General features: G+C 44.5%; 1 protein-coding gene across 11 annotated transcripts in view; it reads right to left on the bottom strand.

The window, feature by feature from the left end:
• Window positions 1–26505, bottom strand: part of LOC147115064 (sterile alpha motif domain-containing protein 12-like) — a 253049-nt gene that overhangs the window by 146338 nt on the left and 80206 nt on the right. For 9 of the 11 annotated variants that reach the window (XR_015079041.1, XM_085993314.1, XM_085993312.1 and 6 more), the window contains exon 3: window positions 19399–19534. Coding sequence is in view for 10 of the 11 variants with exons in the window: in XM_085993314.1 (XP_085849440.1) it covers window positions 19399–19534 (136 nt within the window). In the remaining variant the exon portion in view is untranslated. Of the gene's footprint in view, window positions 1–18727; window positions 18838–19398; window positions 19535–23790; window positions 23865–26505 lie in introns of those variants that run through there. The other 2 variants (XM_085993305.1, XM_085993313.1) reach the window with 2 other exon arrangements.

Genomic DNA, 26505 nt, shown 5'->3' on the forward strand with positions numbered 1-26505 from the left:
GAACACAACTGACAACACACAGGGAGGGCCCTTGGTCTTGCAACCTCACTCCATCTTTGTCTCCTTCTAAGTATCTATGCTATGCAATCTCTACACTCATTCCTTCATTCTCACTCAATCTCCACTTGTCTCCCTCATTACAGGAAAAAAGAGAGCTCACAACAGGAGAGCGAGCCAGGACAGGAGGAGGGCCGCCCTCATTAGCCCAACTCACCCCCTGGGAGGAAGGTGTCCTGGAGATTGTCGGGGCTGACAGAGATGCGGAAATTCAAGGAGGACAGACAGGTGCAGCCCGCAAGCTGGTGACAGAATAGTTTTCCATCTCTCTCATTGGCATTGCATGAGTCGCTGATAATGATTCTGAAGCGACATCATATGGACTTATGATGCAATGTGCATGTAACCTTGGCATCACATCTCTAACTTTTTCCGTGACTCCCCCACAGGGCCATCGAGAGCCCCCGTCCCCACTGTGCAGGAGGAAGAGCCTGAGCAGCCAGACTCCTCAGAGGAATCTGCAACCTCTGAGGGCGCAGCGTCAGCAGAAATAGGCGCACCCAGCACCAGTGCAGACACTCGCACCTCGGTGGGACCTTCAGGACATAGAGTAGAGTTGTCACCTGGTGTATCACAGCTCACAAGTGAGCATCAGCAGATTGTGGAGACAGAGACAGCAGTGGAGAGTCCTCATCGGAGGGCACAGGACTCTCCCAGCTCGGCTCAGCTGCATGTCGACCCTCTGCCTCTGGGTCCATCTGTAAGTTCAGAGGTGATGGAACTCCATGCACAGATGCAGGAGTCTCTGGCAGGTTTTGTCTCCAGGGTCGCTGCGAGTGTGGAGCGAATGGAGGAGTCCATAGCAAACATGAGCAGAGCCTTTGTGGATTCAGTGGCGCATGAACGTATCAACACGGAAAGGATGGCTACCTACGTGGAAATGATTGCTGCCTCCGTGGTAAGGCTGGCTACCGTAGAGGAGAGGCGGGCTACGGCCATGGAGGTGGTTAGTCGCCAGGGTATGGAAAACATGGTGAGTGTTCAGAATAGAATGACATCTCTTGAGGAGCGATGGGCATCTATTGAAGAGAAACCAGACCTTCTGGAGGTCCTTCGGAGTAGGACTGCCATTGCAGATACGGGTCCCCATGGCCCCACTGATGTGCAGCAAGGTGCTCTCAAGCCACTTGCAGGCACCGAGGGGGACCTGACCCATGAGAGGGAGGTTGGTGGCAGACCCCAAGGAAATGGGGGCTCCTCTCCAAGCGCTCACACTTCCATTCCCCTGCAGAGCCCTCAGTCAGAGCCCCGCTGGAGTCCACACCCAACGGAGATAAACGTCTCAACTCCTGCACAGCCACAGGAGCAGCAGACTGCTGAAGAGCCCTCACAGGCTCACCATCCCAGAGGACGCCTGCCAAAGGTGTCGAGACAGGAGCAGCAGGAAAGTGAGCGAGGGGCCTCCACATCTGCTGAAGCCACAGGGAAGCACTATGTAGGAGCACGCGTAAGAGGGAAATAAAGCACAAATAGTCACAAGGGTAGTCACTTGGGTGAAATGCTATATATTTTGTAAAAATGCCATCAGTTTGTTTTTCATAAAAATTCTGATGCCAACTTCTGCAGTTGTGGCGTGTGTCATTTCGCGAATGGGGCTGGAGATCCTCTAATGCCAAGAGGGGAAGGAAAAAAAGGCCTCCCATGCTTCTGGTAGATGCCTCAGTTGAGGAAGCGCTGAGTGAGGGTGTCGAGAGGGGTCTCACAGGAGGTCACATTGGAGAAGTGTGTGAGGCTCCAACCTTCCACAGGTGTGGTTAGGCCTGGTAAAAGTTGCCCCAGACCTGAGACAACAAAGTCCTGCCACCTGCAAATGATGACTGATCAAATATCCTCTTTAATGTTGGACCTGCAGCTGATAGTCAGCAAGCCAATAGTGTTCATGCCAGGTTTCACAGGCGTCATTCCCACCAGGCGCGTTTTACATGGGAAAAGGGTTAAACAGGCAAGCGCCTGCTAAAATGGGATTATAAAGGCCAATTAGTGCTGTTTAAGGGCCCTAAAGACCAGTCCCGCCTGTTGTAGGCGGGACTGATTCGGGTCCATCAGACACACCTAGGTTAAAATGGCGTGGAGGCGAGAACCAAGCCGGGGGGCCGGGGGGGGGCCCGACCCCCAGGTTTTGCAATTTTAACCCCCCACATGCCTAAAAGCCCGCCTGTCGGCTGCGTTAAAAATCAAGCCCCATATGTCCATCTTCAACCATGGTGGAACCCAGCATATGAGTGCAAGATGCGAGGCTGAAGTTTATTCCCCAAGTTTCTTCAGCAAAAATGCTTAGTGAATGAGTCTACTTGGTCTCCTTCCAATGTTCCCACCATCACAGATGCCTGTGTCGGGCCAATTTCGCTCATTCCACAGGTCATTAATAAGTGGCTGAGTGCACTGGGCACAGAAACGGCTATGAGCTCTGACAGCATCCCAGCTGTAGCACTGGTGACTAGCTGCTTCCCCTAGCTAAGCTGTTACAATACAGTTATGTCATTGGTATCTATCAAAGTAAAAGATTGCCCAGATATATCCTATCCACAAAAAAAGATGTTAATGGCTGGGTTTGATTTATCCTATCAGCCTTCTCCCAATCATTGGTAAAGCGATGAAAGGAGTCAGCAACAGTGTGATTAAGTGGCACATTCACCAATAGCCTGCTCATCAACACTCAGTTCTGGTTTCATCAGAACCACTTAGCTCCAGACCCCATTAAAGCTTTAATCCAGACATGGATGAAACAGCTGAATACCAAAGGAGGAGAAGCGAGGAGAGTAGATGCCCTCAACATCAACGAAGCATGTCACCAAGTATGAAACAAAAGAGCTCTAGCAAAACTTGGTCAATGGGCAAAATACTTCCTCTGACTTCAGTCATAACTGACACAAAACAAAGATGGTTGTGATTATTGGAGGCCATTCACCACAGTCCAGGACACTGCTGCAGGAATTCCACAGGGAAGCATTCCTGACCCAACCATTTTCAGCTACTTCAATGACCTTCCCTATATCATGTCAGAAGTAGGGGTGTTCACTGATGGTTTTATAGTATTCAGCTCCATTCACAACTCTTCCAATAATGAAGCAGACTACACCAGGTAGGTCCTGTCCACAAAAAGCAGGACAAATCCAATCTGGCATTGGCCCCATCAGTCTACTCTCAATCAGCAGCAAAGTGATGGAAGGTGGCATCAACAGTGCGGTCAAGCGGCACTTACTCACCAATAACCTGCTCAGGGATGCCCAGTTTGGGTTCCTCCAGGACCACTCGGCTCCCGACCTCATTACAGCCTTGATCCAAACATGAACAAAAGGGGCCGAATTCCAGAGGTAGGGAGAGTGTGACTGCCCTTGACATCAAGGCAGCATTTGACCGAGTATGGCATCAAGGAGCCCTAGAAAAAACTGAAGTCAATGGGAATCGGGGGGGAAAATGTTCCACTGGCTGGAGTCATACCGAGCACAAAGGAAGATGGTTGTGGCAGTTGGAGGTCAATCATCACAGCCCCAAGACATCACTGCAGGAGTTCATCAGGGCAGTGTCCTAGGCCTCCTCCTGAGGTCCCCAGCATCACAGATGCCAGTCTTCAGCCCATTCAATTCACTCCATGTGATGTCAAGAAATGGCTGAAGACACTGGATACTGCAAAGGCTATGGGCCCTGACAACATTCCGGCAATAGTACTGAAGACTTGTGCTCCAGAACTAGCTACGCCCCTCGCCAAGCTGTTCCAGTACAGCTACAACACTGGCATCTACCCGGCAATGTGGAAAATTGCCCAAGTATGTCCTGTCTACAAAAAGCAGGACAAATCCGACCCGGCCAATTACCGTCCCATCAGTCTACTCTCAATCATCAGCAAAGTGATGGAAGGTGTCGTCGACAGTGCTATCAAGCGGCACTTACTCAGCAATAACCTGCTAACTGACGCCCAGTTTGGGTTCCGCCAGGGCCACTCAGCTCCTGACCTCATTACAGCCTTGGTCCAAACATGGACAAAAGAGCTGAACTCAAGAGGTGAGGTGAGAGTGACTGCCCTTGACCTCAAGGCAGCATTTGATCGAGTGTGGCATCAAGGAGCCCTAGCAAAACTGAAGTCAATGGGAATCAAGGGGGAAACTCTCCATTGGTTGGAATCATACCTAGCACAAAGGAAGTTGGCTGTGGTTGTTGGAGGTCATTCATCTCAATCACATGACATCACTGCAGGAGTTCCTCAGGGCAGTGTCCTAGGCCCAACCATCTTCAGCTGTTTCATCAATGACCTTCCCTCCATCATAAGGTCAGAAGTGGGGATGTTCGCTGATGATTGCACACTGTTCAGCACCATTCGAGACGCGTCAGATACTGACGCAGTCCGTGTCCATATGCAGCAAGACCTGGACAACATTCAGACTTGGGCTGACAAGTGGCATGTAACATTCGTGCCACACAAGTGCCAGGCAATGACCATCTCCAACAAGACTCTAACCATCTCCCCTTGACATTCAATGGCATTACCATCGCTGAATCCCCCACTATCAACATCCTGGGGGTTACCATTGATCAGAAACTGAACTGGACCAGCCATATAAATACTGTGGCTACAAGAGCAGGCCAGAGGCTGGGAATTCTGCAGTGAGTGTCTCACCTCCTGACTCCCCAAAGCCTTTCCACTATCTACAAGGCACAAGTCAGGAGTGTGATGGAATACTCTCCACTTGCCTGGATGAGTGCAGCTCCAACAACACTCAAGAAGCTCGACACCATTCAGGATAAAGCAGCCCGCTTGATTGGCACTCCATCCACCACCTTCAACATTCACTCCCTCCACCACCGGCGCACTGTGGCTGCAGTGTGTACCATCTACAAGATGCACTGCAGCAACTCGCCAAAGCTCCTTCAACAGCACCTTCCAAACCCACGACCTCTACCACTTAGAAGGACAAGGGCAGCAGACGCATGGGAACATCACCACCTACAAGTTCCCCTCCAAGCCACACACCATCCTGACTTGGACCTGTATCGCCGTTCCTTCACTGTCGCTGGGCCAAAATCCTGGAACTCCCTTCCTAACAGCATTGTGGGTGTACCTACACCATATGGACTGCAGCGGTTCAAGGCGGTAGCTCACCACCATCTTCTCAAGGGCAATTAGGGATGGGCACTAAATGCAGGCCTAGCCAGCGACGCCCACATCCCATCAATGAATTAAAAAAACCCATCTTCAGCTGCTTCATCAATGACCTTCCCTCCAACATAAGGTCAGAAATGGGGATGTTTGCTGATGACTGCAGTGTTCAGTGCCATTCTCAACTCCTCAGATAATGAAGCAGTCCATGCGCGCATGCAACAAGAACTAGATGAAATTCAGGCTTGGGCTGATAAGTGGCAAGTAACATTCGCACCACACAGGTGCCAGGCAATGACTATCTCTAACAAGCGAGAGTGTAACCATCGCCCCTTGACATTCAACGGCATTACCATCACCAAATTCCCCACCATCAACATCCTGGGGGGGGGGGGGTCACCATTGACCAGAAACTTAACTGGTCCAGCCACATAAATACTGTGGCAACAACAGGTCAGAGGCTAGGTATTCTGCGGAGAGTGTCTCACCTCCTGACTCCCCAAAGCCTTTCCACCATCTACAAGGCACAAGTCAGGAGTGTGATGGAATACTCTCCACTTGCCTGGATGAGTGCAGCTCCAACAACATTCCAAGAAGCTCAACAGCCTTCCAGGACAAAGCAGCCCGCTTGATTGGCATCCCATCCACCACCTGAAACATTCACTCCCTCCACCACCGGCATACCGTGGCTGCAGTGTGTACCATCTACAAGATGCACTGCAGCAACTCGCCAAGGTTTCTTTGGCAGCACCTCCCAAACCCGCAACCTCTACCACCTAGAAGGGCAAGTGCAGCAGGTGCATGGGAACACCACCACCTGCAAGTTCCCCTTAAGTCAGACACCATCCTGACTTGGAAATATTATCACCGTTCCTTCATCGTCGCTGGGTCAAAATCCTGGAATTCCCTCCCTAACAACACTGTGGGAGTACCTTCACCACACAGACTGCAGTGTTTCAAGGCGGCGGCTCACCACCATCTTCTCAAGGGCAATTAGGGATGGGCAATAAATGCTGGCCTTGCCAGCAACACACAGATCCCTTGAATGAATATTTAAAAAATTGAGGTGTTGAATGGAAATCAATCACTATAACTGCTTGGACTGCAGTGGTTTCTAATCTAGATTGATGATTTAGATATATAGAAACCAAGTACAAGGTTGCCAAGTTTGCTGAATACACTGAAAGAGTGAGCAGTAGGAGACAAAGGATGCAGAAATGAGCTATAGAATTTAGATCAGCTATACAATGAGACAGACAAATGTCAAATTAAATTTAAAGTTGTTAAATGTAAAGTCTTTGTTTTTTGCTGAAAAAATGTCCATAGTTGGTTGCACTCGTAAATATAAAAAGTGATCCAACTCAATTTGTTCTGACAGCAAATTAGGGAATGCTCCAAATGCTTTAAGGGGGGAGTCAAGGGCCCAGAAATTCGGGTCCCCACGCACGAGTACGCGCTGGGTACTCACGCGTAGGCCCAACGAAAGTGACGGTTTTGTGCATGCGCGGGAAACCGGAACTTCAGTCCCCTTGAAAGAAGGGGTTGAAGGTGGAATGCATGCGCCGGAGAGGCAGCGCGCACGCATCGAACTTACGTTTTTTTTTTTTTTTGCAGGTTTCTCCGGGAGGGCAAGTCTCCAGCAGTTACACTCTTAAAAAGCAGGCGCAAGGCTTGCTTTTAACAAGGTAAGTGGCGAATTAATTAAAATTAAAACATTTTTTCCCCACAGGTTTATTATTTTTAAATACTTTAAAGGGTAAGTTTATTTTTTAGCCCCGTTAGAAAATGTAATTAATTTTCTCAAATTTTAAATTATTGTTTAAAATAGTTATTTCATGTAATTTAGTTATTTTAAAAATGGGATTAAAAAATTTTTTTTTGGAAGCTTATGTTTTGGGGCTTATAGTATTTATAGGTTTGACAGCTCTTGTCAAATTTATGAATGAAGCATTCCCTGCTACCATTGGCTCTCCATGGCCCACGTGATCCCAGGGGATGCTTCGAACTAACTGCGCCCCTGGGATACGCAAGCACTGCGTGCCGGCAGTTGGAGGAGGCCCAGGATCGGAATACCACGCGGGCCCACAGCACAACGGCCAGCGCGCTAGGTAAGTGCAGGTCGGAGGCTTGCACGCGCGGGAAGCCTCCGACCCGAATTTCTGGGCCAAGATGATTGAGAAATTAGTTTTAATGGTGCTAACTCAGTCCTCCTAGTTGAATTACCAACCTAGGTGGTGCTGTAACAATATTAAATTACATATATTTGATTGGCTAGAGTGTATGATGTGACGCAGTCTTCCCAGTGGTGACACTTGGACCCACCCATTTTCTGCCATGTCTACCAACATTTTCACCATCCTCCCACACCTTGTTCAAATTTGGATCCCACGGTCGTCAGTTCCTTCCCCTTCCCTGCCCCACCCACCTCGGTTTCTCTATCTGCCCACTGTTTGCCAGCAACTGCCCAGTGTTCATTTCAGACCTTGGCTTATCCACACTCCCTCTCCTGCTGCTGCCTCTGCATGCTCCCTCCTGTTGACTCATCATGCCTTTGGCCTCAAGCCTCCAATATTCTCCATCCCACCAGTTGCTGTTCTGCTGCAGGCCAAGCTTCTACCTACCCATCTTATCCTTGGATTTATACTAGCTCCCTGACATTACACCCACCCCAGACATCATAATCCCCCTGCTGGATATTTGCCCACTGAAACCCCTATTCTCTCCAGTGCTTGGTTTGTCTATTATATTTCCTCGCTTTGACAATTGTAACGGGATTCTACCTCATGGTGGAAAAGGAATGCTCGGATTGTGGATTTAGTAACTCTACTATCCATTGCTAGACGGCAGGCCGGGCAAGTATAAAAAGACAAACTAGATAGTGGAGGAAATAGAGTTTTAGCACACAAGGATGCAAATGAATGGAAAATGGAACCAGGACTTCAATGGGACAGATAACCAGAGCTCATTGGCCAGATATGGCTTGCAGGCCCTAGTTTTGACATCCAGAATTACATAGCTGATGATGGGTCTGAAGTTGGGAAGCGAGACAAAATATCAAAATGTGATAACATTAAATTGGGCACTGTGGCAAATTGACACGGATTGTATAAAATTGCAGCAGAGATAGGCAGATAGGTGGCAGACACAGTTTAACAAATAATACATTTTGGAATTCCAATTAGGGAAAAGAAAATGGTGTCTCAGAACAAAACTGTTGACAATTCAGTTAAAATTGCCAACCTCACTCAAAAAGGACAGCAAATAATCTAGTGCAGTCAACTGTCCAAGATTTGGTGTTAAGGCACACTATTGGAGGTATGTAGTGGCAAATTCATTTTGCATCTGCCTGTGCAACATTAACTTTGGAATGAGGGTTGCCCACAATATAGTTTTGAAAATCTATTTTTAATTCAGATTATTCATGGTGGTGTATTTTTTATGTCTGATCCTAATGCTAAAGATATTGACAGGGACATATAGCCTTAAAGTCCTATCTATAAAGTCCTATATTTAAAAAAATGCAATCACCTAATTAGGATTTGAAATTATTTTTGTCTAATGTGAGCCATTACAGTGGCAGATTTCTTCAAATCAAAGATGTTTTGATACAGTACAACTTCCCAACTGTCTTCTGGTGTGCTGGAGTTATACCAAGGCTTTACTTCTGAAATAATGTGACCTTTCACAATATATTACTACCACCCGTCAAGCGTAGCTATCCGGCAGCTTTGAGCAAACCTTTCTAGATTAATACCTCGGGTCTGCTATGGCCAAATACCTTGCACAAAACAGTGAAAAAGTTTCAGTTGAAGGAAGACCTTTCAACACCCTTTGCCGTCACTGGGTACTCAATAATGGTTGAGACAGAAAACATGATCAATTGGACCATCAATAAAACATTTTGTAAAAGATTTTCAACTAATTTAAATGATCAATTGGACACATTTCTGGAGAGAGAGAAAAGAGATTGAGGGATAAGGTTAGGGTGACAGGTAGTGAAGAGTTATTTGTTTAAAAAAAAAATGGTTGGGCTTGTTTGGGTCTCTCTTGTTCCTATTACTAATTTTATTGGCAAGTTTGGACGTCAACTGTGTGATGACTTGGTCCATTGAGTCAGCTTTGACCAAATTTCAAAAATACTGTAGGAGCGAGATATGGCAAGCTTGGGTTCTCAATTTTAAAGCACCATGGAGTAGGGAAGCTTTTTTGCATAAGTATAGGGTAGCGCTCAAGACGCCAGTTACATTCCCTCTATATCCTGTCAAGTTTATGCAATGAATAATGGGCAAATAGAATTCCCCATGCTGTTCAAGCCCTTAGGAGTTAGAGAGTCTTAGGGCTGGATTTTCCAAGCCCCGAGGAGGCGGGCATGGAGGCAGGACAGGCAGTAAACTCAGAAAGTGGGGGCGGATGGCAAAGCCGCCCCCATCCCACCTCCGTGCTCTTTTGTCAGGAGGCGGGAAGATGTGCAGCTTTGGGTCCAGCCTCCTGGAAGTGGGAAAGGCATTTAATCCTTTTAACCGCCTGTTAACAGGCAGAAAAAAGGATAAGTGCCATTTTACCTTCACAGGTGAAGGCTCCCCGACCTCCGAGAACCCTGCCGGGTTGGAGGCGACGTGAAGGAGGTCTGCGGCGGTCAGAGGCACCTGGAAGTAAGGTGTAGAGGTGAGTAATGGGTGCAATGGTGGCGTGGTAAGTATGCAAGGAGTGTTTGACAGCTTCACAGTGCTGACATTTCTTCTTTGAAGAAGTCTTGACAGATAGCACGTCTGACGTTGACTTGATTGGTCAGTGACTTCCTCCCTAATTGGCCTGCTGAGCCTGCAGGACGGGCTTAACAAGCTCAATCAGGGGAAAATCCCTCTGGTCGGTCAGGAGAGGCTGGAGGCGGGGCATTGACACGACAAGCAGCTGTCCCACCTCTATTCACAAAATCCAGCCCAAAGAATCTTACATCACAGAAGGAAGCCATTCGACCAATCGTGCCTGTGCCAGCTCTTTGAAAGAGCTATTCAATTAGTCCCATTCCAGTCCCACCACCTCGCTCTTTCCCCATAGCCCTACAAATGCTTCCTTTTCAAGTATATATCCAACTCCCTTTTGATAGTTTCTATTGAATCAGCTTCCACCACCTTTTCAGGTAGTGCATTCCAGATCATCATAACACACTGCATAAAAATATTTCTCCTCATCTCCCCTCTGATTCTTTTGCCAGTTACCTTAAATCTGTGCCCTCTGGCTATAGCCCACCCACCAATGGACACAGTTACTCTGTATTCATCAAAATCTTTCATCATTTTGAACAAGGAGTAAATGTTTTAGTGCCAAAAGCCTGGATGGAATTACATTGCACATCACAATTGTTGAAACTGCAGTTTAAATGGATATTAAAAAGTCAGTATTCATATGAAAAGGCCCCTTAGATTTTCATGCTTGTCCCAAAACAATAGTCCGTAGGTGAATGGAGAATTAAATGGGTTAAAATGCATTGGGCTGGATTTTGCAGTGGGTAATGACAGCGAAAATCAGCATTCACCATTATTACTCCTCTAAAACTGACCACAACTTCAGGATTTAGTGCATGCGCATCCCAACACTGAAATCCTGAAGTTACGGTGAGTCATTCACTGCTCAGACACCAGCTGTGCTGTGGACCCCACCATAGCCAGCAAGTGTAATCAATGAAATCAGTGGAACTGACAAAAACTTGGGCTTCTCCACACTAATATCACTGTTAAATAATCCATTAAATGTTAAGCCTTGTTGAAATAGGTGTAACTGTGTTATTGACTGCTAAACAACTGTTCTGGCCCTGAAAAACTAATTTTTATACTTGGAGTGTCAAATTTTTGTTATGATAAAAAATTTAAACTTAAAAAAAGTTTGCTCATGATATTTCAGCTGCTAGCTTATCCCATGTAAAAGTTCTAATCTTTATTTTGCTTTCTGTAACCTTTTTTTTTTTAAAGTGCAGATAATCAGTGCTTTTCATTTCCTGATTTGCTGTCTGAGAATTCTTCAGTGTGATTGGGTGGTTAGGCAGCTTGTTGACGTCACTGCAGTTCACACAAGGGGTTTCCCACTATACTACGTTGATTTGAATTGAAGGCTGGAAAACGCAAAGTGGAGGAGAAGCATCCAGGAAGGCGATGAACACAGAGGCCTAGAAATTTGGTTGGTAGCACCAGCGATTAGCGCCTAAAGAGCCCGAGAATTGGGGCGTTACACAATTTTCGGTCGGTCGCAGTGAATATAGCGCCACCTCCCATATTGAGTATCCTTTTAGTGCCGGCGCTAACTCTTTGCACGCGCCCGCGGGCGCAGGCAGATCATGACGTAATTTCAGTGTGCAACGCCTTTTTGGCGCCCCGGACCGGATATTCGGTAGCGCCCGCAACCTTTCCGCCTGGCGCTATTAGTGACAGTTGGATGGAGCGTTCTCAGGCCCTTCTCGGACTCGGGAGGCACTATTTAAAGGGGACAGCACTAGTATAAAAGCTGCAGCCATTTGGGCTGGCCATTCTGATCATTGCTGGAGAGAGTTCCTGACCTTCTGTTGGACAGTACTTTTCTCATTGAGCCTTTGGAGGCACTGGCACTGGCAGCTTGAGGGCCCGGCTCCCGAGCTGGTGATGCAGCATCTGAAAGCAGGGAGGTGGAAGAGTGGCTTTAGCAAAAAGACAGCTTGGCAGCAAGGGATGCCAGATTGCGGCAAGGCTATGACATGGGTCCACAGTGAGAAAGCATGCTGGCGGGGGGAACAAGTGGAAGGAGACAGTTGTAAAAGGTGAGAACCTTACCATCGCTGTCGACAATGGGGTCGGCAGCTGCAGTGGTTACAGGACCACTCAGACGTCCTCCAAGAATCTGGTGGACTCTCTCCTCGAGAGTGACCACTTGTGGAGGTCGTCCACCGGTGCGAAGCTGGTCTTTACCAATCCTTGCCAGTTTGGACTGCAGGGGAAAGGAGGGGAAGTTATGTTACCTGATGCCCTGAGTGATCATCTCATGCCCCCCATGGTGCAAGAGCCCTTACATGATGCCTTGAGTCAAATGTGCATGTGTGTGCCCAGAAAGGGCCATGGGTGCTTGCTGGCAGATGGCCAATGGGGCACAGGCCACCCTGTAGCCATAAAGGCAGGTGCAAATGAAGGGATGCAGAAGCTTCCAGAAACAACACCCACCCTCACGACCCGAGTGAGGTCGTTGAATTTCTTTCTGCATTGGACAGGGCTCCTGGTCACCATGCTGCTGGAGTTGACCCTCTGGCATACATCCCTCCAAGCTCGTCGGTAGTCCTTATGATTCGGCCTCCTGCCATTGTCTGGGTAGAGAACATCTCGCCGGCGCTCCACTGCGGCCACCAATTGCTCCAGAGCCTCATTGGTGAAGCGCTCTGCTCTCTGTCTCACCTTCTCCATCTGGTCCAAGTTTTTAGCGCCAGAGAAGGGCCTGCGCCGATTCTGAGGTCTGCAAGGCGCAGAGTGTGGATGCTGAAGCTGACTGATCCACCCCTTTAAGAGCTGGCCGCCACCTGGAAGTCTCGTGGTCATCGGTAATTGAGAGCACCTGCGCTGCACCCGTCCGCTCCGATATTGGGTTGCGCCGGAAGTTTAGTGCCTTAGGAGTCCCGTGTAACGCCTGAATTCGTGCCTCAATCACCTTTAGGGGCGATGCAACCCAATATCGCGCCAGGTGGCGATAAGTTGCGTCTGGCTATAAACTTTGCGCTGCGCCAATTCTAACGCCCCAAGCGGGGCTATACCCAATTTCTAGGCCAGAGTCTCTTCGCCGGGAGCAAGCGGAAGCCAAGCGCAAACAGCGCACGTCAACCCAAGCACCCCACCCATCCGCCCCTTCAACCACTGTCTGCCCCACCTGGTGACAGAGACTGTAGGTCCCACATTGGACTCACCAGTCACCTGAGAACTCATTTTTAGTGTGGAAGCAAGTCATCCTCGGTTCCGAGGGACTGCCCAAGAAATTTACATTCAAATGATGTATGAAAACTATATTTTCAGCCAGATTATTTCAAGAGCATTTAATTTTTGGAAGATCTTCTATTTGAGCTCTATTAATTTGATCAAATTTGTTCTCTTGGGACTTTCTACCCGAGGACAACACACTAATTGTCCTGACATTTTCCGATAAGGTAACTACTTTACAATAAGAATGCATCAGGATAAAACAGTAGACATTTGCTGTATCGATTTTAAGTAGCATAAAAGAATCAAGATTTTGGATAATGGTCATGTAAATGTCTGTCACTCACACACACTTTCACCTACCAAATTATTTTCTCTTGCATCACATTTTCTGCTCTCCCCAAATCATGCATTAAGTGCATCGGAAGCAGATGATTAAGGCCTTTGGCAATAAGGAGGTAAGCTGTCCAGGAGGTAACACAAGACCAATTAGTGACCATTCCCTCCCCACTTGGGGGTAAACACTTGGCCTCTGCTTCGCATCTCCTACTGCAGCACATCCAAAATTGACAACTCGCTGGAATCAGCATTACTTGTGCAAACTCACATCCCACTACTGCAGCACCACACATGCTCAAATACTCTGTTCCACCATGCTGCCAGTTAGGTCATTTCTGAATTTTGTATGTATAAATGGGCATCAGCTATTCAAATGGAAAATTTTTAAAATAGAAAATAGCTCAAGTTAACTGGTACACTATACAGCACATTTCGACTCTGGTGACCTTTCCACAAATGCTATTTTATTTAACCCCCAATCACACATGCTCAGTTACTGGCACATGTAGGTAGGGCTTCTGAAGGAGTGGCTCTATAAGCATCACCACCTCATTGATTGTTTTTCAGTAGAGGCTCTCAATGTTCCAGACTTTCAGCAGGTCCCAATAAAAGATAGGCAAGTGAAGCACCACTCTAATGTCCGTCAGGGAAGGGTCCTGCTAAACCAACCCAGTCTGACTTACATGCGACTCCAGTCCCACATTATGTGGTTGATTCACAATGCCTTGTGCAGAGGTGGCCTAGCAAGCCACTTCGTTGTAAAAACAAGGCACCCACCATCACCTTCTGAAGACAACTAGGAATGGGCAATAAATACCACATAGCCAGCAACACAAAAATAAACTTGGTCTGGTTTTGGGTAAACAGAAGGAGAATATACGAACATACGAATTAGGAGCAGGAGTAGGCCACTCGGCCCTTCAAGCCTGCTCCGCCATTCAATAAGATCATGGCTGATCAGATTACTCCACATTCCCGCCTACCCCAGATAACTTTTCACCCCCTTGCTTACCAAGAATCTATCTACCTCTGCCTTAAAAATATTCAAAGACTCTGCTTCCACCGCCCAGAGGAAGAGAGTTCCAAAGACTCACTATCCTGAGAAAAAATTTCTGCTCATCTGTCTTAAATGGGCGACCCCTTATTTTTAAACAGTGACTCCTAGTTCTAGATTCTCGCACAAGAGGAAACATCCTCTCCATATCCACCCTGTCCAGACCCCTCAGGATCTTATATGTTTCAATCAAGTCACCTCTTATTCTTCTAAACTCCAGCGGATACAAGCCTAGTCTGTCCAACCTTTCCTCATAAAACAACCCGCCCATTCCAGGGATTAGTCTGGTAAACCTTCTCTGAACTGCCTCCAATGCATTTACATCCTTCCTTAAATAAGGAGACCAAATACTGTACACAGTACTCCAGATGTGGTCTCACCAATGCCCTGTAGAACTGAAGCATAACCTCCCTACTTTTGTATTCAATTCCCCTCACAATAAACGGTAACATTCTATTAGCTTTCCTAATTACTTTATGCAATGTTCATGTAAAGTTTCTGTTAATGTGCTATCAAACCATTGAAACCTTTATTTTCAACACTTTGCATTCTTGGACATCTTGGTGTGCACCTTTGGAGTGGCTTAGTAAGTTGCAGTGAATGGTGAGACGTAACGGTACCCGCCGCAATGGTGAGGAGTGTGAAAGTAATGGCTTGGGTACTGTAGGGATGCTTTATGGTGTTGGTGTGGGGTGGTGCCAACCTGGCACATCATGTGGCAGCCAGGGTGTACAGCGTCAAGTGAAGTAAATGTGGCCATGGTGAGGCCATCCCTGGCATCCCGGGCAGCAATGTGGTCAGGTACCGATGCCCTCTGTCCTGTGCAGCATCAGTTGATTGCGGAGAAAGTTGGTGCTACTGGTGTTGGGGCTGATCGTGGTGAGATTCTGAGGACGAAGGCGAAATTTTTTCAAGGGCACCGATGCTGATGGAATTGATGGCAGGTGAGGTTGAGATGGCAGAAGCAATCGGTCAATGGCGAGAGAAGTTGTTCCAATGAAGTGACACTGGATAGAGAGTTAGCTCCAAACACTTGCAAGCTGCATAAAGCTCAATATGTCTTCCAAATGCAGTAAGTAACAGCTACTAACCTTGCAAATTGAAGACCTATGAAATGGGAGCTTTTGTAGACCATTTGCAGCTGTCAAATAAAGAAATCATCACATGCTGACACAACACCCGACCTCCTTACTTGATGTGATCCCCGAGCAGCGAGTAACTCGTGGGGGAACACGTAAAATTGAAAGGTAGGCATAAAGTACTATTTAATTGGCTCTTAAAAATGTATCTAATGATGTCAATTGCCTCCCCCGCCACTTGGTGTTTGGTCTGTATTGCAATGACAGACCCGACATCTGGGAAAGTAGCATGGAGGCGGGTTGACATCGGGTTCCCTACCCAGTCAAAAAAAAAAACATTTTCCCAGCCGACCCGCCTCCAAACACACTTCTGACCACCCCCCCACCCCTGAAAAATTCCGAACTAAATATTTTTTTCCTAAGGCAGAACAAATATAAATATAAACTTAAAAACTTGAGATTAAAAAAGGTTAAGAGGAAAAATAGCAGAAAATAAAAAAAGGCTTTCTGCAGGCTTGTTACCAGTAAGAAAATAATCAAGGTAGGAGGAGTATGGCTGCTAAGCGATGAAGGAGGCAATTTTATAGTGGAGAATGAATGAATGGCAGAGGAACAAAATAAATACTTCATCTCACTTTCACAGAGGTGGCGCATGTTGAAATTGTACAGTACCAGAGGTGTAGTAGAGGTTATTATTCTGATAGAGTAACTTATTTTGTGCCACCTAAGATACACAAAATCATTGGGAGCTGGTGGTTTACATCCAAGGATCCTGAGGGAAGCCAAGGAAGAAACTATTGCAGCTCAGATTATAATTTCCAAAATTATGTGGAAAGGAAAATTGAGCCATAGGATTGGAGGGTGACAAACCAGATTCCCTTCTTTAAAAAAAATGCTAGGAAATTGTACATCAGTTGATTTAAACTACTGGAGTCCATAATATGGATTGAAATGACTAATCGCTTAAAAAAAACCACATGAGCTAACCAGGGCGAGTCAGCATAGATTTCTAAAATTCAGATTGTGCTTGTTAAGCTTATAGAATGGTTTGTAATAGCATCAGGGGGGTAGATAAAGGAAGTGTGGTGGATGGGGATTATAAAGATTTTTAAAAGGCATTAAATAAGGAACACAATATAGGAGACTCATCACAAATGGAACTAACCACATGGAGAGAGAAAAGGCTGAAGAGCACAGATAAAAGGGAAGTGGTAAAAGCAAGTTTTTGGAAATGTGTGGCAAGTGCTATTCACAGGAATATTGGGGGCATTTTTATTTACTATATACACAAAAATGATCTGGGTTTAGGAATTGAGAGAAAGAGTATCCAGATTTACTGAGGACACCAAACTGAAGGGGCATGGACAAAAATGGCAAAAGACTAGGAGGATATACGTGAGCTAGCAAGATGGGCAAATATGTGGCAGATACAGTTTAATGCAGAAAAATATGAAAACATTGTAGAATAGGGAAAGGAAGTATACTTCAAAAAAATAGCAAGATTTTAAATGGAGTAAAGAAATGCAGAGGCTCTCATTGAAACATACAAGATTCTGAAGGGGATTGATAGGGTAGATGCTGAGAGGTTGTTTCCCCTGGCTGGAGTGTCTAGAACTAGGGGGCATAGCCTCAGGATAAGGGGTAGGCCATTTAAGACAGAGATGAGAAGGAATTTCTTCACTCTCAGGGTTGTGAATCTTTGGAATTCTCTGCCCCAGAGGGCTGTGAATGCTGAGTCTTTGAGTATATTCAAGGCAGAGAGAGATAGATTTTTGGACTCTAGGGGAATCAAGGGATATGGAGATCAGGCAGGAAAGTGGAGCTGAGGTCGATGATCAGCCATGATCTTATTGAATGGCGGAGCAGGCTCGAGGGGTCGTATGGCCTACTCCTGCTCTTACTTCTTGTTATTATGTATCTTGATGTACAAATCATAAAAAGAGGCTACAACTAGGAGTATTATGTACAATTTTGGGCATCCTATAAAGGAATGACATTAAAACAATGGAAATGTGAAGGAAAGTTTCACTAGGAGGTTATCAGGAGTTAGTTATGAAGGCAGATGTGAGTTAGGGATATTTCCACTACAATTGAGCTTCCATACGTCTACAAAACTTCACAAAATAATTAAAGGAGAGGTTAGATCTTTCCTCCCCCGCCACATCGAGGGTGTTAAAACATCATTGGAATAGAGCACATGAATTCTTTTAAAAAGGGAATTAAGTATTTGATTGAAAAAGGAAGAATTGTACGAGGAGCAAGCAGGAGTGGGATCAGACTAGGTGGGGGACTAGGACCCATCTGTCGCTGCAAGCTAGAAGCGCTAGGTCAGTACCACATTTAGATAATGTTGTGACTCACTAACAGCAATTCCAAGGATTCAATGTGACTATCTGCTCATTAATGGTCTCAAACTAGAAGCACCGTTTTTGGTAAATAATTAAAACAGTTCATCTCGGCTCATTTGTGAATCAATGCCTTGATGTTCAATTCTAGACAAAGAGGAGAAAAGGTTGGGGGAGGGGATAAAAGGGAGAGGGAAAGCAAGGACAAACTGATTTTATCCAATAACCCTTCATCCCTAATCACTCTAATGAAACGAAAATATATGTTTCACAGCATAAAAATATACATTTTGTGGCATTCCAAACACTTGTGTGTGAATTGCATGAAAGCCAACATGGAAAAACTACAACATTATTACACATCAGAATTTTAAAATAATTTTTGTGGGGCTCAGGTGTTTCAGTGGGGTTAGAACAGCATTTTCATTTTGGGGACCCAAGTTAAAATTTTGTGCAAAATAATAAAAAGACTCAGGTACAAATTGTTATCTGGAAGGAATTTGGGCAGTCTCGCTAGTTCCCAGTGCATGCAGGTTGACTACAACAATCAAAAATTAAGCACAAGCCTAGCAGTCACATACATAATTCATAGAATTAGCTGCTGTGGGTAGTAAAAAAAAAAAGTTTTAAAAAAACCACAGGAGTACAACAAGATGCTCTTCCAACAATGAGGCCAATTTTGACAGAGGTGAATGAACTTAAGGCAAAAACTTCTCAATTCATCTTGCTGAGCATGAAGTGTTGCCACAAAAAGCACAAGGGAAACAAACAGAAAATATGTCTAGTCATCCCACAAGCCAAATATAAATCTCCAGGTACAATTAATTTCTTACCTGGCACAGAAAAAAACCCATTATGGGTGAAATTCATTTTTCACCGCAAAAAAGGGAAGAATGCTGTTTTTTCTTTCCGTAATGAATAACTGAATTATGGGAATGTATGGCTTCAAAGCATTAGCAGGTCAGCAATGAAAGAGAAAAAACAGGCATTATTTTAATCTGATGGTCAATGGGGATTTCACGCCAGATACAGCACAAACACCACAAAATAAACCTCAGGTTGACTATTTCAGAGAATCATTACAAATAAATAATAATAGTGAAGCTTTTATACAATAAAAGTAGGTTCTACCAAAAGTTCTTTCAAAGTAATAAAATATGAATTCAGTATAGATGCAGCATGGTGAATTGAAGCACCAGAGTAGCAGAATAGGAGGTTGCTCTCCCAACCCTCAGTCGGTGTCCCTAATTTCAGTCACAATTGAATGCAGGGAGGGGGGCAGGGGACATAGCAGTGTCAGCATACACAACTCCTACTGACCAATACAACAGTGGTTAAAAAGGTAGACTAGGCAGCTGCCCTCTCAGCACAATTGTTAGAGCCTGTTAGAAGTTGGGAAAACCCGAAATAGCCAAGTGTTCTCAACCATCACGCATTTGTAATGACATTTTGACATCTCCACCCCCCCACCCCCATCACCTAGATTTTTCTATTTTTACACTACCTGTTATATCATGCTGTTTGAAGGACTCGCTGTAGGTCTGATATTGATTGGGACAGTGCTTCTTTAGCCATTTACAAACATCCTGCTGAGTCCATAGAGCCACTGGTTTGCTTAGCTTCACTTGCCCAGGGTTTGACTGGAAAAAGAATACAAATGCCAGAAACATTAAATGTAATAGTGTATTAAAACAAACAAACGATCTGCTGTGTCTTCAACAGTACAGCCTTTCCTCAAGACAACACTCTTTTACAACCCAATTTGTTACGCTATTTTTGCGTGCCTCCAAAATTTGCATAACATGTGGCTTCCACCCACATCTGATCATTTCTTTGAACAATCAAATTGGAGAGTCGACACAACAAACCTACTGAAACAGGGTTGTAATGGCTGTCAAAATAAAAAAAAAAGACCCATAGAAACAGATCATTACATACTGCACTGAAAATATAAATCTCTCAAAAAGCCAGTAATAGATACAGCAACATATGCAACTGAAGAAATAAACCATGTGCTCAGGTCATTCATAAGCTCCTCAACCAATATCCCAGTGTACAGGACCAATGTCTGGTGGTGACTGCTCTACCCCCTCCAACAATTACCTACTCAGTTATTGCAAATTTGTGTACATATAGTCCTAGTTACAGAGACTGAGACACACAGAGCAAAGTGGCTCACACATGTAGCAAACAGTACTCGAGAACTAGATAAAGCAAGCTCTCATCTAATGCTGGCATGTCAGTAATGTCTCCTTGTATCGCTACTTGTATCATCTATACATTCCTTTTGCCAAGCATCTGGGAAATTAATACAAAACATTGCAATATGAAGCAATTCATTGTTCAAGTAATTTAATTGTTTTTGGACCAATATGACATAACACAGTGCTCAATATAATGCTATTTATCCTTGGATCCCCAGGATATTGATATCAGACAGTAGCTGTACCCAGATTACTTACTGCCTCAGGCACCTCCTGAAATAAAAACCACCAGGAAGTGTCCTTTCATGATTTGCACACATCTGTCTGGTCTGTTTCAGAACCACTTGCCGTGATTAGTACTAAAAATGGGGCGCTCTCAATATCTGCTTAAGATCCAGTTTGAAGGATGTAAAAAAGGTTAAAGATTACAAACTCTATGGATACAACAAATTCGACAATGCTTGGGTTATGGGATCGTCACCCGTGAAAGGGGAATTGTTGGAGTTGAACAATGTCTCTTGTAATGTTAGTTATCCTAGATTTTTGACATTACCCTCAGAGGTCAGGGTCAATTTTCAAACATTTTATAAAAATATCTAAAATGGTGAGACAAAATGTACATGATCTGCAGAAAGAACAAGTTTAATTGGCTAATAGGCTTTTCTCTTTCCATACATTTCCCCCCCCCCCCCTCATTCATGTGTTGGGCTAATCCAGAGATTTGTGGAGGGAGACAATGGAGAAAAGTATTTTTTGAAAGCATGAATATCAGAAAATGTCATGGACTCCAATCTTGGTCTCAAAATTATACAATCCAATATTAGTAACATTTGGCATTATATTTTCAAACACCTCCCAAAGATTTTGCTTTCACTACTTCTCACCAATGAGAGTTACTGTTCAAGTTATTTTCTCAGATTGTAAAAAGTAGAACATCCTGAACACAGGATTTTGAGGCCATTGTACCCTTTGCAATAAACAGATTCTACACCAAAATCATTCTGCATTTTATGCAAAAGAGAATATACTTCACAATGAAACAAAAATAGAATATATTGTAGCTCTGTCAGCATTCATAGAGATAAAATCTGACAGAATCTACACGTTGAGCGTTACTGTCAGATTTTAGAGTCTACATCCAAAACATTACCTATCTTTTAACTCTTCATGGATGCGTTGGACCTGCTGTGGTAATTCCAGCATCTTCAATTTTTATTTGATTTCCAGCATTTGTTCAGCTGGTTAAGGCAGTGAGGAATTGAGGCCACAGAACCAATTCAATCCCTGTTCTGTGCTGAGCCAATGATCTCAGCTGCAGCAGTGCTGGGGTTATTACAATTGGCCTCAAGGACAAAAAAAGAGAAAAATAAAAATCAGTGTTCCTGCTCCTGATTACCATCTCCCAGCTTCTGCTGGAAGTGCACTTGTCTTGATGTCAGATAAAGGAAACATCAGGCTCTAAAGACCATTCAACTGCTCAGGCATTACAGATGCTGACCTATGAAGAATGGCCATTTGGGTGAGGTACTGATGAGTATCCAGCAAGGAATCACTGCTGCAGGAGAGGTGGAGGTGGAGAGCACAGAAGATTGGTGGAGAAAAGTAATATACAACGGGAAGATAATTTTATATTTTGCTTAAGACAAAAAAGATAACTCAGACAAAATTATTTTCACAGCCACTTGTTATGCTTGGCCATGCTGAAGTGTGTTAGATTGCCATCTAATGGAAGGGTTTGGAAAATATAATTCTGGCGACTATTATCAAACAGGTCCTACAATAAGTGTCATCATCATAGTGCTGAATGTGTCCGCATTATTAAAATGTACATGATCAGAAGTAGAGTTATACTTAAAACCCCTGAACGAACAAAGAACTACCACAGTAGCTGCAATCATTATTCAAGTATCACCCTTATATCTAAAGTTAGATGGCCATGTGCCAATGTTGCCTGCCATGTATTATTGTTATTTGATTGGCATTCCCGTCTTATTTTTCTTTTGTCTACTTTTTGGTCTGCCATTTCTTTCAGCGTGATCATCTTACGTAGATGGTCTCTTTCCAAGCTGGATGCCTAATACAGTATTTAATCATGTCCAATATTTCTAAATTATTCAACTTTCCTACATCTTTATATGACCTTGCTTGCTCATTTATTAAATATATACACAAGTACTTTGCAGCAAGATCAGCTTGCATCAAGGTGGCGTACACCAGAGTGCAAAACTTTCAGCTTGGTACAATTTTTGTGGTTGTCATTATGGTAACTAATTTTGTAGAAAAACCAAACCAAAACAGTGCTATTTGTACTTTTACTGAGGACAAGAGTAAAAGGTTAATTCTATTACAACAAACCACATTGATCTGCAAATTTACATTCCACTGGATTTGCCTTTCTAGATTGTGCTTAAGAGCACAAAAATTTAACATATTTCTCAACAGGATTGTATTTTTTACTTGCTTCCTTGAGCATGCTTAAATGGTACACTACTGATAAGTAGTATGTAAAATAAATGCAATATACATGAAAGGAGGGTTGCAGAAGACTAGCTAGTGCTGCGGATTAGCAACTGTCCTTTAACCAAAAGATTTGTCTGCAATGGCTGGAAGGGCTCCACGCAAGAAGAGTTTGAGAAGTCTCCATCCAATTACTACAAACACAGAATTACCCACAATTCCAATACAGCAAGGATGTCTTGTGCGCTTGAGGGAATTGAAAAAAAAAGTGCAGCAGAGGTTCCCTTCCGAAATCGGGATTACGGCACATTTTTAGGGTGGTCAAACCATGCTACCTCTGATTTGGGATTAGAACGGAGTGCCTCCGATTTGGGATTAACATTCACAGAAACAGAAACCCCACAGTGCAGATAGAGGCCATTTCGGCCCATCAAGCCTGCACCGACACATATCCCACCCGATCCCCGTAACCCCTATACCAACACATAGCCCACCCTATCCCCGTAACCCCACGTATTTAATCCCCCTAACACTAAGGGTCAATTTATCACAGCCAATCAACCTAACCCGCAGATCTTTGGACTGTGGGAGGAAACCGGAGCACCCGGAGGAAACCCACGCAAACACGGGGAGAACGTGCAAACTCCACACAGACAGTCACCCGAGGCCGGATTCGAACCCGGGTCCCTGGCGCTGTGAGGCAACAGTGCTAACCACTATGCCACCGTGCTGCCCATTGAGTGCCTAAGTTTCAATCCTTCACCTGGATGACCACACAGAAAATACAAACAGAAAAATCATGCATGCAGATTTTATTGCCGACAGCTCATTGGTTTGCCTAAACAATTCACAGCACTTCACATTGTGTGAAGCCATTTAAAAATCCTTTAGACGTACAGGGCGCCATCACTTATTTATTTGCTACCAGGTTAAGGTGAACTTGGATCATATACAAACTGATTGGACTTATTTTAAATGATCAACACAAACGTCTTCTATCAAAAAATTCTTTGAAAAAAGTCTCTGGTGGTATATACGCAAAAGTTTTCCTTACTGTGTTCGAGCCACCCCTTCCTGTGGTGGATGCAGTAAATAGAAAACTGAACGTTAGAATATTTGATAGTGTTATAACCGAGTTGTTAAGGTCCAAATATAAGGGATATAAAAGTGAGACTTCAGGAACTCAAAACTTTGCTTTTAATTTACACAGAACCAGGAGAGAACAGAACTCTTACAAGCTACAGGCATGCACTCTAATTCAACTGCACGAGCAAAACAAGATGGATGATCCTATGATGTCATACCCACAATGCAACATTACCTTAAAACTAGTCATTATAATCCCTTTGCATTTGTCTCCCTCTGGTGGATAACTTAAGCATTACATCCGAGATTACTATAGATAGTTTTTTCCTTTTGAAGTTCAAACAGTTCCTTAGTGGTTGATATTTTAATTCAGAACATTATAATTTGGCCCCACATGTATATTGGTGGTAATTTTAAGGCATCAAAAAAAGTGTAGTTACATTTATACATTTTGTTTTCTAAAAAAAAATGTTTGTAAATTGAATTGGATACCTTATAGGGAAGCTGGGCTTTTAGAGCTCTTGATTTTAGTTCATTTATACCCTTTAGTTGACAATCCACTGTGCCATACTTGGCAAATGCGTTCAAGTCATAATCTAATACAAACTATAATTAAGTTATCAACCCTCCTTTCTTCAGTGCTCATTAAAACCGATTTGTACTGGCTGTGTATATTATTAGTCGGCACAAACTAATTACAGCAAGATAGCTCCTCTTCTCAAATGGTACAAATAATTGTTCAGATAAATCAAAAAGGTGCCAATGCGACATTGTTACATTAATAGAATGAGCAGAAAATAGATTGTATGGAAGCACCAAAGGCTTCTAGCAGAGGCTTTTCTAATGTGAGGTCATGTGCCTACAGGTCAATATTTTCAAGTACATTGACTATACCTTTCTTGAAAAGTTTTGTTCAGTTAGAGTGCGTATATGATGAGTTTTCCAGAGCTCTATAAATTCACTATCCTCAGACAGCTCTAGTGGAGGCAATAGAAATTGAAAGTAGGAATCCACCAACTACTTCACTTATCTGTAAAAGATCTACACAATCTCCCTTTATTTTAATTGTTGAGTTCTGTGGCATGGTGATTGCTTTGCCTGATAAAACTAGTAGGTTGCTAACTCAGACTCATTTCATAGCATCAGTAATAAAGTTTGAGATTGAACACAGCCTGTTCTCCATCTACAGTAATTGGTCTTTTTCTAAAAATAACTATCCTGAGCATGTTTTTAAAACCAGATCAATTTAGGCTCTTTCTTGCAATACAAATATTACCTGCTGTATGGTCTCCCTCATTCCAAGGATGTGATTCAACCGTACAAAGACTGTACACTCCGGTCCCTAAAATCTCCTATAAAACTTGGTGCAGTCTGGAACTTTTATTTCAAAATTTTTTTTAATATGATGTGTCAGGTTACTGCTCATGGGCAAAAAAATATTGGAGAGTGCAACTTGCAACAAGCTTTGTATATGGGTATAGAAAAGATCACCTGATGCAAGCAGTGAAGGGAACAGTGCCCTAGTGTTGCCCCCACACCAGCTATTTCCCATTTTTGCAAAAAATTAACAAAGGGGAAGAATTGCATCACTTCAAATATTAATTGCATTACATACCTAGAATCACCTTACCCAATTCATCCCTCTCATTTCTAGCCATTTCAATAAAATTAGAATCTATAATCAGCAAATGGCTGTAAAGTCTCCATGTGGAAGTATTGGAAGCAATTCAAGAGGGAGAGATTGTGGGTGCAACCGTGGTGTGATCAAAATTCCAATGCAGCCCCTGCATGGTGATATACCTATCAATTCATCCAATGAAAAGCGACGAGTTAAGAAAGTAACTATAGGTTTTTATTGGCTAAATAATAGAGCCCACCCTCGTGGGTGATCGGATCCAACAAGGAGGAATACCAGCCAGTCGACCACCTTTATACCTGGGCAGGTAGGTGGAGCCATGGGCGGAGTCAGCAGTGGTCAGCCCAGGTATAACAGCGTGACAAGAGGCGACCTCGTATAGTGATACAACAGTGTGAACAGCGATAACCATAGAGTAACGATATAACAGTGATAACTATAGTGTAACGATAGTGAACGACAAAAGTGGTTTACCACATTCACCCCTTGTTTAGATTTGAGTCCGGCGGGGTGATGTGTACTACCAGTTCTGGTATGTCAGTCTGTCCGGAGGCCTCGTAAGCCTTTCCGATCGTCGCAGCGGCGGTGTTGCATTCTCCGGTGGTGATGCTGGTGTCTGCGTGGTCGGCGAGGGCTCGTGGGGTTCCGGCATGCCATCTACCGGAGCTGGAATCGGGGGGGGGGGGGGGGGGGGTGAAGGTGGTGTCTCCGGAATGCCCGAGGGTGCGAGGTCTCGCAAGGAGACTCTGTCCTCCCGCCCGTCTGGGTATGCCACATAGGCGTACTGAGGGTTGGCGTGCAGGAGGTTCACCCTCTTGACCAGGGGGTCCGTTTTATGGGCCCTCACGTGCTTTTGCAGCAGGACGGGCCCCGGAGAGGTCAGCCAGGTTGGTAGTGTGGTTCCCGTAGTCGACTTCCTGGGGAAAACAAACATTCGTTCATGGGGGGTGGCGTTAATGGCAGTGCAAAGTAGTGACCGGATGGAATGCAGCGCTGCCGGGAGGACTTCCTGCCAGCGGGAGGTTGGGAGGCCCTTAGACTTTAAGGCTAAGAGGACGGCCTTCCATACAGTCGCGTTCTCTCTTTCCACCTGGCCGTTCCCTCGAGGGTTGTAGCTGGTGGTCCTGCTTGCAGCAATACCTCTTGCTAGTAGGAACTGACGGAGTTCCTCGCTCATGAAGGAGGAGCCCCGGTCACTATGTATATAGTTTGGGAACCCGAACAAGGC

Source organism: Somniosus microcephalus, chromosome 7 (assembly GCF_052327205.1).
Source record: "Somniosus microcephalus isolate GS21.2 chromosome 7, FLI_Smic_1.0, whole genome shotgun sequence".
In the NCBI taxonomy this organism is placed as follows: domain Eukaryota; kingdom Metazoa; phylum Chordata; class Chondrichthyes; order Squaliformes; family Somniosidae; genus Somniosus; species Somniosus microcephalus.